Raw genomic sequence first — 14,715 nt, forward strand, 5'->3', positions numbered from 1 at the left:
CAATTCAGTATTTTGCTGCAGAGTTTCTGCCATGTCATGTTTTATTTGTAACCATTATTTTTGTGGCTGATCCATTTAAATTCTGATTAACGGTGAACTGCTTCAGAATATAGGTGATAGGAAATGTAGTCATGGTAAAGTTGTTGAATGTCAATGACAGATGGTTTGATTCCCTCTTGCTGGAGATTGTCATTGCCGAACACCTCTGCAGAATATGTGTTGTTTGACCTTGAATCTTAACTTGAATGTTGTAATCCATCCTCAGTGAGTCAATGCTTCATTATTTTGATTACGAATTGGACTGCATTCTGCAATCAATTAGGTCTTTGATATGTAGATCTGTGTTGGCCTGGAAGATATCATAGTGAGCAATGTATAATAGGTCATTGGTAATGTATGACTATTGATAACATACTCATTGATCCATTTATTGATCAATCATTCATATTCTTTCATGTTGTCTGGTTGATCAGTGTTATAGTCATAACGGAATAGCTTAGTTAAGGGGCTGTCTCACTGCAGCGACCTAATCTGCGAGTTTAGAAGAGTTTGCCCTCGCCTCAAACTCGCAGCATGGTCGTGGTCCTGGGAGGTCCTATGAGGTTACTGGAACTCTCCTTCATGCTCGAGGGAAGTTCCCGCATACTCACGGCCGCAGTTTGGACGAGGAAAAATGTTAAGCATGTCGAAAAATTTTTGGCGAGTAAAAATTGGTTGGCAAGGTCGTTTTGAACTCGTAGTGCAGTGGAGTGGGTTCGCTATGTAGTTACACACAGTTGATGGCAGCCGTAGGCAATCTCCTTCGTTGACCAGACATTTTAATTGGCTTATTGGAGTTTTCAGGACCAAGGAAAACCGACCGGTAATGTAAAATGCCCGCTAAACTTTATTATAAGTTGTCTGGCTATTTAAAATTGTCTCCACTCCTCCTCCTTCTCTCCCCTTCTCTCCCGTTCTCTCCCCCTCTCTCCCTTTCTCTCCCCTCCCCTCCTCCACACTCTCTAAAGGACTTACCGTACATTGTGCAGCCGTCTTTTACCTTTCTGTTCATCGCGGGTGTGAATTTCAGACAGCGCTCCCCCGCTTTCTATGGCCCCCGCCTTTGCAAAGTGTGTGCGGTCGGTCGATCCAGCTCGCAGTTTCATCGCTGACGGTCAATCCAGCTCAAGGTTTTCCAGGCGAGTGCCCTCGAGCTTGAAGGTTGAAGACAGTCGTCGTTGAAAGGTCGCGTCAGTGGTTCAGGCCCTTTAGAGGAATTAAGGTTAGGTGAACCCTCAGGCACTTCAGATATAATTTTGTTAGAGATGATGTTTATTATTTTCTTTGCCTTGGTCCTTTCTTGCTATCACGTTGAATAGTAAAATAGTCTGAAGACTGGTCACTCAGTTAGCAGTGTCATCTGGAGTGGTTCACTAAAAGCCTGTGACCTGAAGCTTATGCTGCCTGAACTGCTACGTATTTCCAGCATTTTCTGTTTTGATTTCAGATTTACAATGTCTGTATTTCTATATTTTAATTGATTCTAATTTTGCTTTAACCTTATGTTAAACCTGCACTTATTGTCAGGGTACATTTGAAGACTTTTTTTGCATGCAACATTAGCAGAACCGTTGCACGTCTTTTACATAACTTCTGAACATTTTCTTTTGGGATTTTGTATAACTGAAAGAGCTTTGACATCTTTATCTTCACCTTAAATAAGTAGCCTAAATAATATAATTCTTGCATTTGTAAACAAAATGGTCCTGCAAAAGTAATCAACATAGGACATCATCATAATCTGGGTCCTCAAAATATATTTTGTACATGATAAAAGCAAATGAAAATACTACCATTGTAGAAGTGATTTCTTTACAGTGGTTAGTTATAGAAATAATTTCTGGCTGTAATGGACATTGTGGAAATAATCATACACAAGTCAATTTCAGCTACGGAAAGGCAGTGTTGCTGCTTAAGCAGAGCTGAAATGTATCAGAGAGTAATGCCAGACATTTTAACGTTCCAGAGTAACTGAGATATTTCATAACATGATAATATGCACGCCGTTCTTGATCAGAAGTGTCATGGAGGCATTATTCAGATAGTTCAGAAGAGATCAAATTTTAGTTCAAATATGATCGTTTTTTAAATTTGAGGTCTTGTTATGTTTTCATCATTTCATAATCACAAATTATTTCTAATCTAACCTCCGTGTTGAAATGTAGATGTAATTCTATAAAATGTATTGTTGCATTACTGCAACATTTCAAATATTTTTAAAAACGAATTATTTAGCATACTCATATTGCAACCATGTAACCAACAAAGTACAAATTTACTGATTGCTTTCAGAAGGAATTCATTCCAGAAAATGGTAATGCTGGCTAGCTATACATTATTTCATCCATCAACAAATGTTGAGATGTGCAGATGGGTGCTGATCTCCACAATGAGAAATTATACAGATATGAAGAAATTAAATGATGTAGATAAATTAAACAGACATGGTCATGTGTGAATAAAGATACCATTTAAACTCAAATTTGATTTTCAAATGGGATTTAGTCAAGCTAGCTTTTTTTTTCTCCCAGGATTTCCTGTCCATAATTATTTCTACCAAGTTCCCAGTTGACTTTGAATGGCAAGCATTGGGAATTATTTTACCTACACCAGATCTGCAATTTTATCAAGATTGAACACTCCTTTATTCTGCATTTCAGCAAGACTGAATCATTTATAGCCGTAAAGTCAAAATGAAGAGAAAGAAAAATGCTACTGTTGGCCAGAGAAACCTGCACTAATATGAGACCGTTACTCTTGTTTTACGATACGATACAACAGAACTTTATTTATCCCAAGAGGGAAATTGATCTTCCAACAGTCATAAAAACACAAAATACATGAAACATGAAATTAAAGTAAGGAGTGGAAAGGATTGGGGGTGTGCAAAGATTGGGGAGGGGGAACGGAGTCAGTCTCAGTCTACTCCACGACAGAAGGGGGAGGAGTTGTACAGTTTGATAGCCACAGGGAAGTAGGATCACCTGTGTCGTTCTGTCTTGCATCTTGGTGGAACCAGTCTGTTGCTGAAGGTACTCCTCGGGTTGACTAGTGTGTCATGGAGCTGGTGAGCTGTATTGTCCAGAATGCTCCGCAATTTCAGTAGCATCCTCCCCTCCAAGATCACCTCCCAAGAATCCAACTACACCCCAGGATGGAGCCAACTAATGAGTTTGTTAATTCGATTGACGTCCATAGCCTTCGCCTGGCTGCCCCAGCCCACGGCAGCGAAGAAGATGGCACTGGCTACCACCAATTGATAGAACATCTGCAGCATCTTACTGCAGACGTTGAAGGAGCGGAGCCTTCTCAAAACGTACAGCCTGCTATGTACTTTTACTGTGTTTATTTCAATTTAATCATGGTCCATAATGTTTAAAAAAAATTACCATCAGATTCATGTCCCAAAACAGGGGCCCTTTTTTGCTAAGTATTACCATGTAGGGAAGAAGTAATGGATTGGGGAATATTATTGGACAGAGATACCTAGAGGTACAATATCAATATCAGTTTTATTCGTCACTTGCGCATAAAGTGCAAGTGAAATAAATTTGCCAGCAGGGGTACAATGGAAAATGAACACACAAAAACACAATTAAAATGAACACAAACATCCACCACAGCATTTATCACAAAATTTGGCCAGTCCTCCTCCATTTTCCCCCGTGGTCGGGACCTCAACCCTCCGCAGCCGCTGCTGCGGGTGTCCAGATGTGTAGACAAGGTAAAGTCCAGGTAAGTCCTGAATTGGTGCCTCCCCACCGGAGACCGCGACTTCAGGTTGGTGTAGGCTGCAGGCCGGCGGTCGAAGATCTAAAGTCTCCACCGCGCTGCAGTCGGAAGCACCGCAGACCGCAGGGCCGGCGGTCAGAGCTCCTCTCCAGGGGTCCCTGGCGAGGGACCCCGCTCCTGATGGTAAGTCCCCGTCGCGCCCGCGGTAGAAGTAGGCCGCGGGCCGGCGGTCGGAGCTCTTCTCCTCCCGGGTCCCCAACGAGGGATCCCAGACTGCGGACACTCCGCTAGCTGGAGCTCCGCAGACCGCGGCTTCAGGCTGCCGTGGGCCAACGGACGGAGCGCTCCCCTCCAGCGACCCCGGCGAGGGTTCGTCCGTGACGAGAGTCCATGCTGTGCCCGCCGCTGAAGCCCCGGGCACGTCTCCGGGAAAGGCCGCACCGATCCTCCGATGTTAGGCCATGGGAGAGGCGATATGGAAAAAGTCCCCTCTCCATGGAGGCGGCGACAGAAACGGTTTCCCCATTACCCCCCCACACAAGACACACAAAGAAACATTAAAAACATACATTAAAAAAAATGTAACAAAGTTGAAAAAAGTAACACGGTGCTGGCAGGGCTGCCGACCTTGCAGCGCCCCCACCAACCTATGGTTCCTGAAAGTGGCAGCAATAAGGTGGCCAAAAAAAGGGTTTGCCTTCATTGGCCAATGCATTAAGTTGGGATGGCATGTTAAAGTTTTACAAAACATTGGTTGAGCAGGACTTGGAATATAATGTACAGTTCTGGTCCCCACATCCACAGGTAAGCACGAAAAGGTGTAGGAAATAACAATGTTAAATAAAGATGTTGCCTAAGTTGGAAGGCTTGAATTATAAGGAGAGATTTGAATAGGCTGGATCTGTGAGGTGATGTGATAAAGTTATATAAAATTAAGAGGCATATTAAGGTAGATTTCAAGAGTGTTTCCCCAGGCAAAGGTGTCTACAACTTAAGGTCATATGTTAAAGTTGAGAGGGAGGATGCAATTGCTCTCTGGGGATGAATAAAGTTTTATCGAATTGTTTAAAGGGGTTTGAGTAAATATTCCAACATAGCGTTTGGTTTCAGGAATGAGCTTGAGGTGATGGATGCAGAAACCGTAACAACATTTGAATTATTTGTACGTGTATTTGAATGAACAAGGCATTGGTATTGGTTATTGGAATTAATGCAGTAGGATATATAGAGATAAGCATGATAGCATAGATGCAGTGCACCAAATAACCAGTTTCAATGCTGAATGACTCTGACTGGCCAAAAGTAAAGCAGGTACCAAACGGAATAGTTTGCTGACAAACCTGTCATCCATTGCCCGGCTTATAGAGGTCGAATCAAATGGCTCCCTTTACTCTGCCCTTGATTTACAACTAAATTGGTATATCCAAACCGCCCAAAATTGGCCTTGAATATAATTTTTTTTTGACCTAAGTTACATGAAATATGTTTCTGTATTGCGAAATTGCACCTGCATTGCCACTTTGACGCAAAATTGTAGGATGACTAAGCAGAGGGAGGGGAGCAAATACCTAAAGAAGAAAGCAGAGGTGTGCTGAGGTAAAGCTGCTGCATCTATTTGGGATGAGTAGAGAAAGTATGCCCTCTCTAAGAAAACATTTGATGCTGACATGATTAGGCGTCTCAAATAGAGATTTCCATTACCTGGCACTCATCTCATTTTTCATCCGGGTTTCTATCGAACAACCATTATGTTTTAAGCTTATGACTATATTTAGTCATTGTGAATATTTTTCAGGATGACTTAAATATTTTATGGAACTTTGAAAGTAAGGAATTTGTTTGCTCTTTTATGTTAAACTTGTTCCTGAAGGACCTGTGATGCATAATTAAAATACATGGTGTGGATTTGAAATATGACTAAAATTAGGAGTTTTATCTTTAGTAATATTTAAAAAGAAATATAATTTTTGAAAGGCGTTTTATCAAACTAATCTCAGTTAGAAAAGTGAAACTTGCCTTCCTGCAATACTAGTTTAACATGTCAGACTAATTAACATGTATCTAGTTCAAAACATCATCCTCTCTTCACCTGGTATAATTTGGACGCAAATGTCTTCTGACAAGATAATCAACATCCAAGAATTTTAGTTGCATTGCAAATTTTATTGTGCCAGTTGGAAATCTCCCTTTGCATGCAATGTACTAAAAACAGAAGAATACTTTCAACAACAAGAAAAATCTAACTCTTTAATATTCTCCTCAGTGACAAAACAAAAAAAAACTGATTTAATTGGTTCAATTATTTTGTCAGTCACTGAGCAAATGAATTGAATTTCATCTATTTTCCTACAATAACAAAACATTTTGTAGCGTTTTGAATTCAGTTGTGCAATAGAAACCAAATATATATTTCAATAAAGTGAGTATTTAATTTATTCTGAATTTATTTTGCAGAAAATGAATAGTCAGTCTCTTTAATAGTATTTAGCCTGCAGAGCAACACATTTCCACAGCATCCTGATCCAAATTGCACTCTTGTCAGATCAGTGTTCAGATAGTTTTTAACTTTAGTAAATCTACATTTCTGCCACGTTCATGTACTTAAAAATCTGCAACACGTTATATTTGCCTACTATACAGTGCCCTCCATAATGTTTGGGACAAAAACCCATCATTTATTTATTTGCCTCTGTACTCCACATTTGAGATTTGTAATAGAAAAAAATCACATGTGGTTAAAGTGCACATTGTCAGATTTGATTAAAAATTATTAAGGCCATTTTTATACATTTTGGTTTCACCATGTAGAAATTACAGCAGTGTTTATAATAATTTATAATCTCTTGATGCCAGTAGTGGTAATTGCATCAGTTAAATGCCTACCTTTCATGGAGGATCTAACGATACATACAATGATACAATTTATTTGTTGTCATTTGAACATCAATGAGGTTCAAACGAAATTTGGTTTCTGCTGTCATACAAACAAGTAGAAAAACCAAGACACAACACAATTTACACAAACATCCATCACAGTGAATCTCCTCCTCGCTGTGATGGAAGGCAAAGTCTTATCTCTCCGCTGCACTCCCCATTCTCCTCCGGATGTCAGAGTCAAAGCCCCCGGCGGGCGATGATAAGTAGGTCCTGCGGCCATTAAGGCTGCGCCAGGCGATGCAAGGCCGCGCTCCGAGTCTTGATGTTGGAGCCCCTGGCGGGCGCTAGCAAGATCCCGCGGCCATTTAAAGCCGTGTCGGGCGATGTAAGGCCCCGCTCCAGGTCCTCCTCAACCCCGCAACTCGGGCGGGAGAAGTCGCCGTTGCGGAAGCCCCGAAAAGCGGTCTCCCACCTAGGACCCGCGGGCTTCTGATGTTACCGTCCACCAGACCTGCGGCTGGAATCTCCAAATCTCCAGGGTCGGGCCGCAGCAGCGCGCCACCACAGCTCCTCCCGCTCTGAACTCGGCCAGCTCCGCGATGGTAAGTAAGTCCGCAGGCTCCGCGCCTGGAGCCCCAGGTCGTTCCGGTTGGAGGCCGCCCACTGTGCTAGACTCCAACGACAACGGAGACCCAACAGAGAAAAGGTTGGGTCCTCCGTACAGGGAAAAGATGTAAAAGTTTCCCCCACCCCCCACACACATACCCAGTTAAAAAAAAACACTATAAACTACACTCAAACGATGAAAGAAAATGACAGACGGACTGCAGAGGCCGCTGCGACGTGAGTCACGCCGCCCATCTTGTCTCTGGATTGTAGGTTCAGGCCTCAGGGTGCTATTTCAGTAAATTGTGCACTCAGATACGACTCTTTGACATGCGACTTCAATAGAAAAAAAAATCTAGAAAATCACTGAGCTCTGCTTCACAATCATACCCTGGCCTTCTGGATTTACTGTGATCTCTAGTCTTTAAACCCTTTCACGTTGTCCACTTTTACACCTTTGATCTTTCCCCATCTTATCCCTGAGCATCTTTCCTGTTGATAAAACCATTTTACTGCTGATGTTTTTGCTATACCACTGACCCTCTTCCTTTCATAACTACTCTCATGCCTCTTAGTAATTTCATCCTTTTATGCTATTCATGGATTGTTTCATCCATGATGTACATTTATTATCTAAGGTAGTTGCATATGTCAAAAACTTCCTGTACCATATTCATTCATAATGTTTCCACTTCTAATTAATTGAGTACTTTTCTGCATGCCTGAAGAGACAATACTGAATTATGTCTTTAACTGCAACTGAATGTTGTACTGCCTGTCTCCTCCACCTCTGTTGGGAAATCCTTATATAATTTATCCATATCAATTCCATTCCACTAATTTATTTCTTACCCATCTATGTGGCCCTCTTTGAGCCCCCCAATGATCCATTCTTTCCTTTTGCAATTGCATGCAACTCTTGTAATGTAATTGAAAGTGGAGAAACAGGATTGTTGGTAACTTGATCATGAGCAGATCCATTAGCATATTCCTCAGTCCATTGCTGGTTTTTATCTGATTTGGAACATGAGGAAAATCAAACCATTGATTCTGGGCTGTTTGTTAAAAACCCTGCTTCTATGTCACCAACTCCACCCACCATTGGTTGCAAACTTGGGTCAAACCAGACAGTAGATACTTGTACTGGTATTCTGCTCATTACTGGGCTGAATTAAGTTCTCTATATGAAGAAATGAATTGCACTTGTAACTGACATTGAAATCTGTTGTATACTTTGGTTCTGCTCTTTTCCTCCTACTCTTTATATATTTGACACCATTAATTTGCAACTGGTGTTAATGATATAAAAAGCTAATGAATCATCAACCATCTGTCCTCGTCAGCCAATTCATGGGCAGATGGAACGGAACGGGGTACATATGCTGGCGAGTCCGTAGAGATATTGGAACCTTAATATATATGGATTTATCATGGTCATTTTGAGAGATCTGTCATTCTGTTGACAACCAGGACTGGGTCAAATTTTAGTTAGTGACCTCAGCCTAGTTACGATTTCCAAAAGATGTTAATTAATGTAATATTTTTCCTTGTGTCTTTAATAAATAAACAAAGGTATCACAAATTGAATTAATGGTCCTATTGATTCTACTTCTTGAAACTGGGATATTATATATATTGCTTTTGGATGATTTATGATCTTGATTTATCTGATAGTCTTGATACCTCTGTAGTGGAACCTTGATTTCCACACTTCACTGTCACAGTCTGGAATATATCCAGTCATTTACATAAAAAATGGGATTTAGCTTTGCATAAACCAAAAGGCAGTTGAACATTATTAATTGATTCTTTACTGACTTTAAGGTTGTGACCCACCAAGTTAAGCAACTAGCATTATAGTTGTTTAATGCAATAGCTTATAGCCCATGCCCTCTGTGGATTAGGAAGCAAATAAATTGATGTCACATGTGAAAAGCCTAAAGGGATCAGGTTGCTAATAGAGACTTTTCATTGAAATGCTGATGAGCTACACTTCAAAATATGGGGTCTTACCTGAACATGCTGAAGAAATAATGAGATGGATGTCTAAATGAACATTTGACAGTTAAGAAGTTACCATGTAAAATTAAAAACGGAGTGAACCTTAACTGACCATCAGTCAGTTTCACCAGCTTCCTTTAACTGCGTGATTGCAGATAAGCAGCTGGTAGAACTCTGCAGTCATCTGTGTGGAGTTTGCTAATTTTCCCTGTGAATGCATGGGTTTCCTTTGAGTGCTCCAATTTCCCCCCATGTCACAAAAATACATTAGGTTCATTAGATGTTATAATTTACTCCTAGTGGTGGGGAGAGGACATGTAAAGTTGAAGGGATTCAGGACAAAATTGTATGCTTTAGAATATGATTAGTATTGAAAATGGGTGCTTGATGGTCAGTGTGTACTCCATGGGCTAAAGGACCTATTTTTGTGCTGTATGCCTCTTTGAAAATGCTAACAAACTTGGATTGTTTTCTCCACAGCTTTGGAAGTTGAGAGGAGACATGATAGAAGGATATAACATTATGTGAGGCATAGACAGGTTAGACAGTTTTTCCAGGAGGGCAAATGTTAAGGACTAGAGGGCATAGCTTTAGTGACGGGGGGAAGGTTTAAAGGAGATGTGCAGGGCAAGTTATTTTTGCAGAAAGAGGGTGGCAGGTGCCAGGAACCCACTGTCAAGTGTGGTGGTGAATCTGTGTGAGGTTTTTGGGCAGGCACATGTGTATTGAGGTAGATGGGTCACCTGCAGGCAGTGGAGATTAGTTTAACTTGACGTTAACTTGATTTGGCACGGACATTGTGGGTTGAATGACCTGTTCCTCTGCTGTACTGTTTCATGACTCTGAATTAGTTCTGCAGTATAAATGTTTTTTTTTTCCTTTCTAAAGAACCATTGTATCAGTTACTACAGTTTAAACTAAAATTGCAAATGTAGTTAAATGCACGTTCCTTGACATTGTGATCAAATGTATTCCTTTTGTTCCCTGCAGATAAGCCTCAAAATTGGGATATATGGTACGAAAGCAAGTTTGATGATTGTGGAAAGGAAGCCTGCCTGTCATTTTCGAAGGATATTTTATGTTCTCGTGTTACAATTGACCATAACTATTATGCCATCTGTCAAAACCTGCTCTCCAGGTATGCCAACTGGCGTGGTACATCAGGAGGGCTCTTGCATAACCCCCCCTCAGAAATTGTCAGAGTTGGCAGACTGGAAGCCTTGCTCGAAGAATGTGCCAACCCAAAGAAAGAATATGGTCGATTCCAGGCAGCAAGAGAATTACGAGATTACCTTGCAAAGCTGAACAATAATGTAAGGTAGCTCAAAATGGGATCTACTGTTTTTTTTACACTAGTTACTCTAGTTTGAGACTGCAGTTAGTCAAATGTGAGAGTGGTTCCTGTGTAGAATGTAAATTTACATTGAATGAAACTATGCAGATATGACAGCACAAGGTAATAATTAGTGCTTGGAACAACAATGGACATCTGCCAACCCATGTGTGGGGTTGATTATCTGATTAGAGCATTGAGCTTTTATTGACTCTGCCCATGGGTGAAGACCAGCAGGTCACTGGAGATAATAGACTGACAGGTTTATTGATTGCACATGTGTCAAAGGGCAATTGACAAAACACAACTTTACTGTCACAAATTGTGAGGTTGATGCCTTTACTGAAGAAACCTTGCTTAATTGAAAGCCTGTTTCAAGGCTTAAACCTGCTGATATTGTCTTGCATTTCTATATTTTCAATAAGGAAACGTTAAGTTTTTAATTAAAAGACTTCCATGTACTGCCATTAAAATGTGCAAGATTTTGATATACTTGCCTCTACTACTTTGAAAGTATGTGAACATTTATGTAACTTATCATCTGTACACTGAAGCACTGAGGAAAATAATGGCATTGCGGTATTCTTTTGAAAATCTTAAACCATTCCTTCATCACCATTAAGCAATAATTTGATGTTCAACAGAGAATAGGGAGAGGATCAAAAATCACATTACTTTTAAGTATTACATAAGAAGTTTTTTGAGCATGAAATAGTGACCTGAGGTTAATTTGTAGCAGTGAAATCTAAAAAAGGTAAGATAATCATTTAAGAACCTGTAGGGAATACTCAAAACAGAACACAGTTGACATTTCTGTAAATAAAATCAGGAGAGCTTCTTTTCTACGGGAAGCAGGAAGACGCAGGAGCATCTAGTATATGAGCGTAAACCAAAGAGTAAGAGTTGTTCCAAATTACCTTTATCTTGGTAGAAGAAATGTATTTATTGCAGTAAACAACAATAAAAGCATAATGAGGACACATTTCAATAGCTGTTTGTATTTTAAAATTGCTTCTTTTATCACTGGGTTAAGGTTATTGGTCACAAGTTTACATTTGCCATGTGCTTGACTGGTTCTATTTTTTACTGATTTACTGGGCTGACGCAAATAGCAGTTGCTTTCTGCTGTCTGTAACCATGTTAGTACAGTATTGTAATTTGAAAGTTTGGGGTTAACATTTTTCATTATGTTCAACTAAACGATGTTAATTTGTTTGTAAGAAAGAACTGTAGATGCTGGTTAAAATCGAAGGTAGACACAAAACACTGGAGTAACTCAGCGGGTGAGGCAGCATCTCTGGAGAGAAGGAATGGGTGATGTTTCGGGTCGAGACCCTTCTTCAGACTGATGTCGGGAGGAGGCGGGACAAAGATTGAATATAGCCTCCATTCTATCTTTGTTCCGCTCCCTCCCCTGACATCAGTCTGAAGAAGGGTCTCGACCCGAAACGTCACCCATTCCTTCTCTCCAGAGAGGCTACCTCATTCCCCGAGTTACTCCAACATTTTGTGTCTACCTTATATCAATTTGTTTCCTGTTTTATAAAAAAAAATCTCTTTGGCACATTAAAAAAAAAGCCTGGTTGTTTTTGTGGAAATGGGGTGGAAAATCTGCTTTTGCCGCTGATTAGCTGAAGTGCAGCAGTAACACCATTGCCAGCTTATTTCATGCTTGTGGTTCAATCTGGATAAATGTTAAGCTGTTCCCCATAAAGCAATTTTGTGGCTTTAATCTTCATTGAAATCACGCTGATGCTTTTGATTCAAAAACTAGCTCGAGTTGGCTTTGTTCTAAAGGATTGAATGCTGCAACATCACAAAGTACAGTGAAAGCAATAGTGTTTTTTCAAATTCTCAGACACTGAAGTAATAAAATTATGATCCATTTAATGGTACACATGTAGCTTTTGTTCTGTATTCATTTGTTAGTGAAGATGAAGACGGTCAGCGATTATATGAATGGGATTTGAAGATTGTAAAATGCTGTCTTCACCTTTTTTTAATATGTTATTTAGTTTCCATGTTTTATCAAAATTGTCTCACTGTGCCTTTCATGCAAAATTGTCTTTATAACTTAAAGTGGATTCATATAATAAAACATGTTACTTATTAAAACTGTTTGTTGTTAATGTCAAAATCAGCATTTTTTAATCTTTAAACGTGCTTTAGGGGGAGGCTGGTAGCTGTAATAGGCTCAATATGCTGGTCCCTCTAGTGTTAGACTCCCCTACGCTGGGAAAAAGACTATTTGCTCCATCTATGCCCTCATAATTTTACAAATATCTAAGGCAGTAGTTGTTACCTTACAGTGCCAGTGACCTAGGTTTGACTATGGATGCTGTCTGTACAGAGTTTGTATGTATGAATGTGGCCATGTGGGTTTTCTCCAGATGCTCTGGTTTCTTCACGCATTCCAAAGACATGTAGGTTAATTATCTTATGTAAATTGTCCTTTGTTTGTGTAGGATAGAATTAGTGTATAGGTGGCCAATGTTCGGCATGGACTGTAGGATGAAGGGGCAGATGCCATGCTAAATCTCTAAACTGCAAAGTTTGTTGAAAGTGGTGACGCAGATAGACAGGGTAGTGAAGACGGCAATAGGCTTGCTTGAGATCATCAAGCAGGACATCAATTTGGGATGCCATGTTATAGCTTAGAAGACATTGGTAAGGCTATCACTTGGGAGTTGTGTGCAGTTCTGGTCACATATCGTCTAGAAAGATATGATTCAGCTACAGGGGGTGCAGAAAATATTCACAAAGATAATGCCACGACTGTAGAGTGTTAAATGAGAGACTGGTTGTGCCGGGACTATTTTCCAGTCCCAGATATTTATAAAATTATGAATTAATTTATAATTAATATAAATTAATCTATTATAATATATTTTAAAATTATAATTATTTAATTATAGTGCTAATACATGGTCAATCTGGCTGCCTTCACTCCACCTCCCACTTTCTACAAGTTTCATTCATGTGGATCATGGAGTACTGTCCTAGGTGAGTGCAATTGCAAGAAGCTTGATACAATCCTGAATAAAACAGCAGTCTTGGTTGACAAGGAGAGGATGCAAAAGTGAGAAAACATAGAACTCCTGAACACGGGTGATCAATGGTCGACGTGGACCCGGTGGGCTGAAGGACCTGTATCCATGCTGTATCTTTCTGCTCTAAATTCTAGGTTTCTGGTCTTTGTGATGCTGGAAAGGCCGTTTAAGAAGCTTTTTGATTTTACGGAGCTCATAGCATATGCTTGATTATTTCTGATGTAAAGTCATCAACCTTAAATGTCAACACCATTTTCCTCTCCTCACATACTGCTTGTTCTGTTGAGCGTTTCCAGCGCCTGAGGTATTTTGCTTTCATTTATTTATCCAGCACATGCAGTCGTTTTCAAGGGTTTAGTGAGAATACTATCAGGTGGCAATGAAGACCTGAAGAAACTCATTCTGAAAACCAAAGAGTTTTGGAGCTACTGTGTTATTCCATCTTGTAGACAATGTTTATCCACATGGATGAAAGAATGGAACATTAGCTAAAGACCAGGTAGTGGAAGGTTTGAGCTTCGTTGGTGCCAATAGATAAACAGAAATAGGACATGCAATGAAGAAATCTGAACATGGCTAATGATTAGTTGGCAAGAATGACAATGTGACATGTTTGATCAAACTTTTGAAGGATAAGCGTTACTGTGACTCCAAAATAAGAACAGCAGAAATTGTTTATTTTTTCACATTGTGTGGGTGTGAAAGCTGCAATCTAAAAGTGCAAGGTGAATAGGATCGAAACATTTGAAATGTAGAAGATTGCTGAACATTCTTTCAAAGGCGAGGAGAGTCAGTCATTCATTTCTTGGCCAAACAAAGCCCAATTATTCACTCAAGGTAATGATAGTCAAACAGAAACTAGTTTATTTGGATAGTGTAGCGGGACTCGCAGGAATCCAGCCAAAAACTAATCGGACACGAGTTGTGTGCACTAAACGTGTTTATTCTTTCCAATACAGCTCCCTTCTCCTCTCTTGTGCACTTGTCTGATGTGTGGCTCAGCCATCGTCCTCTCCTGTGCCACTTGTCTGGTCTGTGGCTCTTGTGGGTGTGGGCCTCTTGTGGGCGTGGTCCTGG

General features: G+C 40.2%; 1 protein-coding gene across 2 annotated transcripts in view; it reads left to right on the forward strand.

The window, feature by feature from the left end:
- Positions 1-12,703, forward strand: part of dipk2ab (divergent protein kinase domain 2Ab) — a 164,284-nt gene extending 151,581 nt beyond the window's left edge. For both annotated transcript variants that reach the window (XM_055645683.1, XM_055645682.1), the window contains exon 4: positions 10,246-12,703. In XM_055645683.1, coding sequence (XP_055501658.1) covers positions 10,246-10,577 — 332 coding nt within the window. In that variant the 3' untranslated portion in view covers positions 10,578-12,703. The remainder of the gene's footprint in view (positions 1-10,245) is intronic.
- The last annotated feature ends 2,012 nt before the right edge of the window (positions 12,704-14,715 follow it).

This window comes from Leucoraja erinacea, chromosome 14 (genome assembly GCF_028641065.1).
Source record: "Leucoraja erinacea ecotype New England chromosome 14, Leri_hhj_1, whole genome shotgun sequence".
NCBI lineage: Eukaryota > Metazoa > Chordata > Chondrichthyes > Rajiformes > Rajidae > Leucoraja > Leucoraja erinaceus.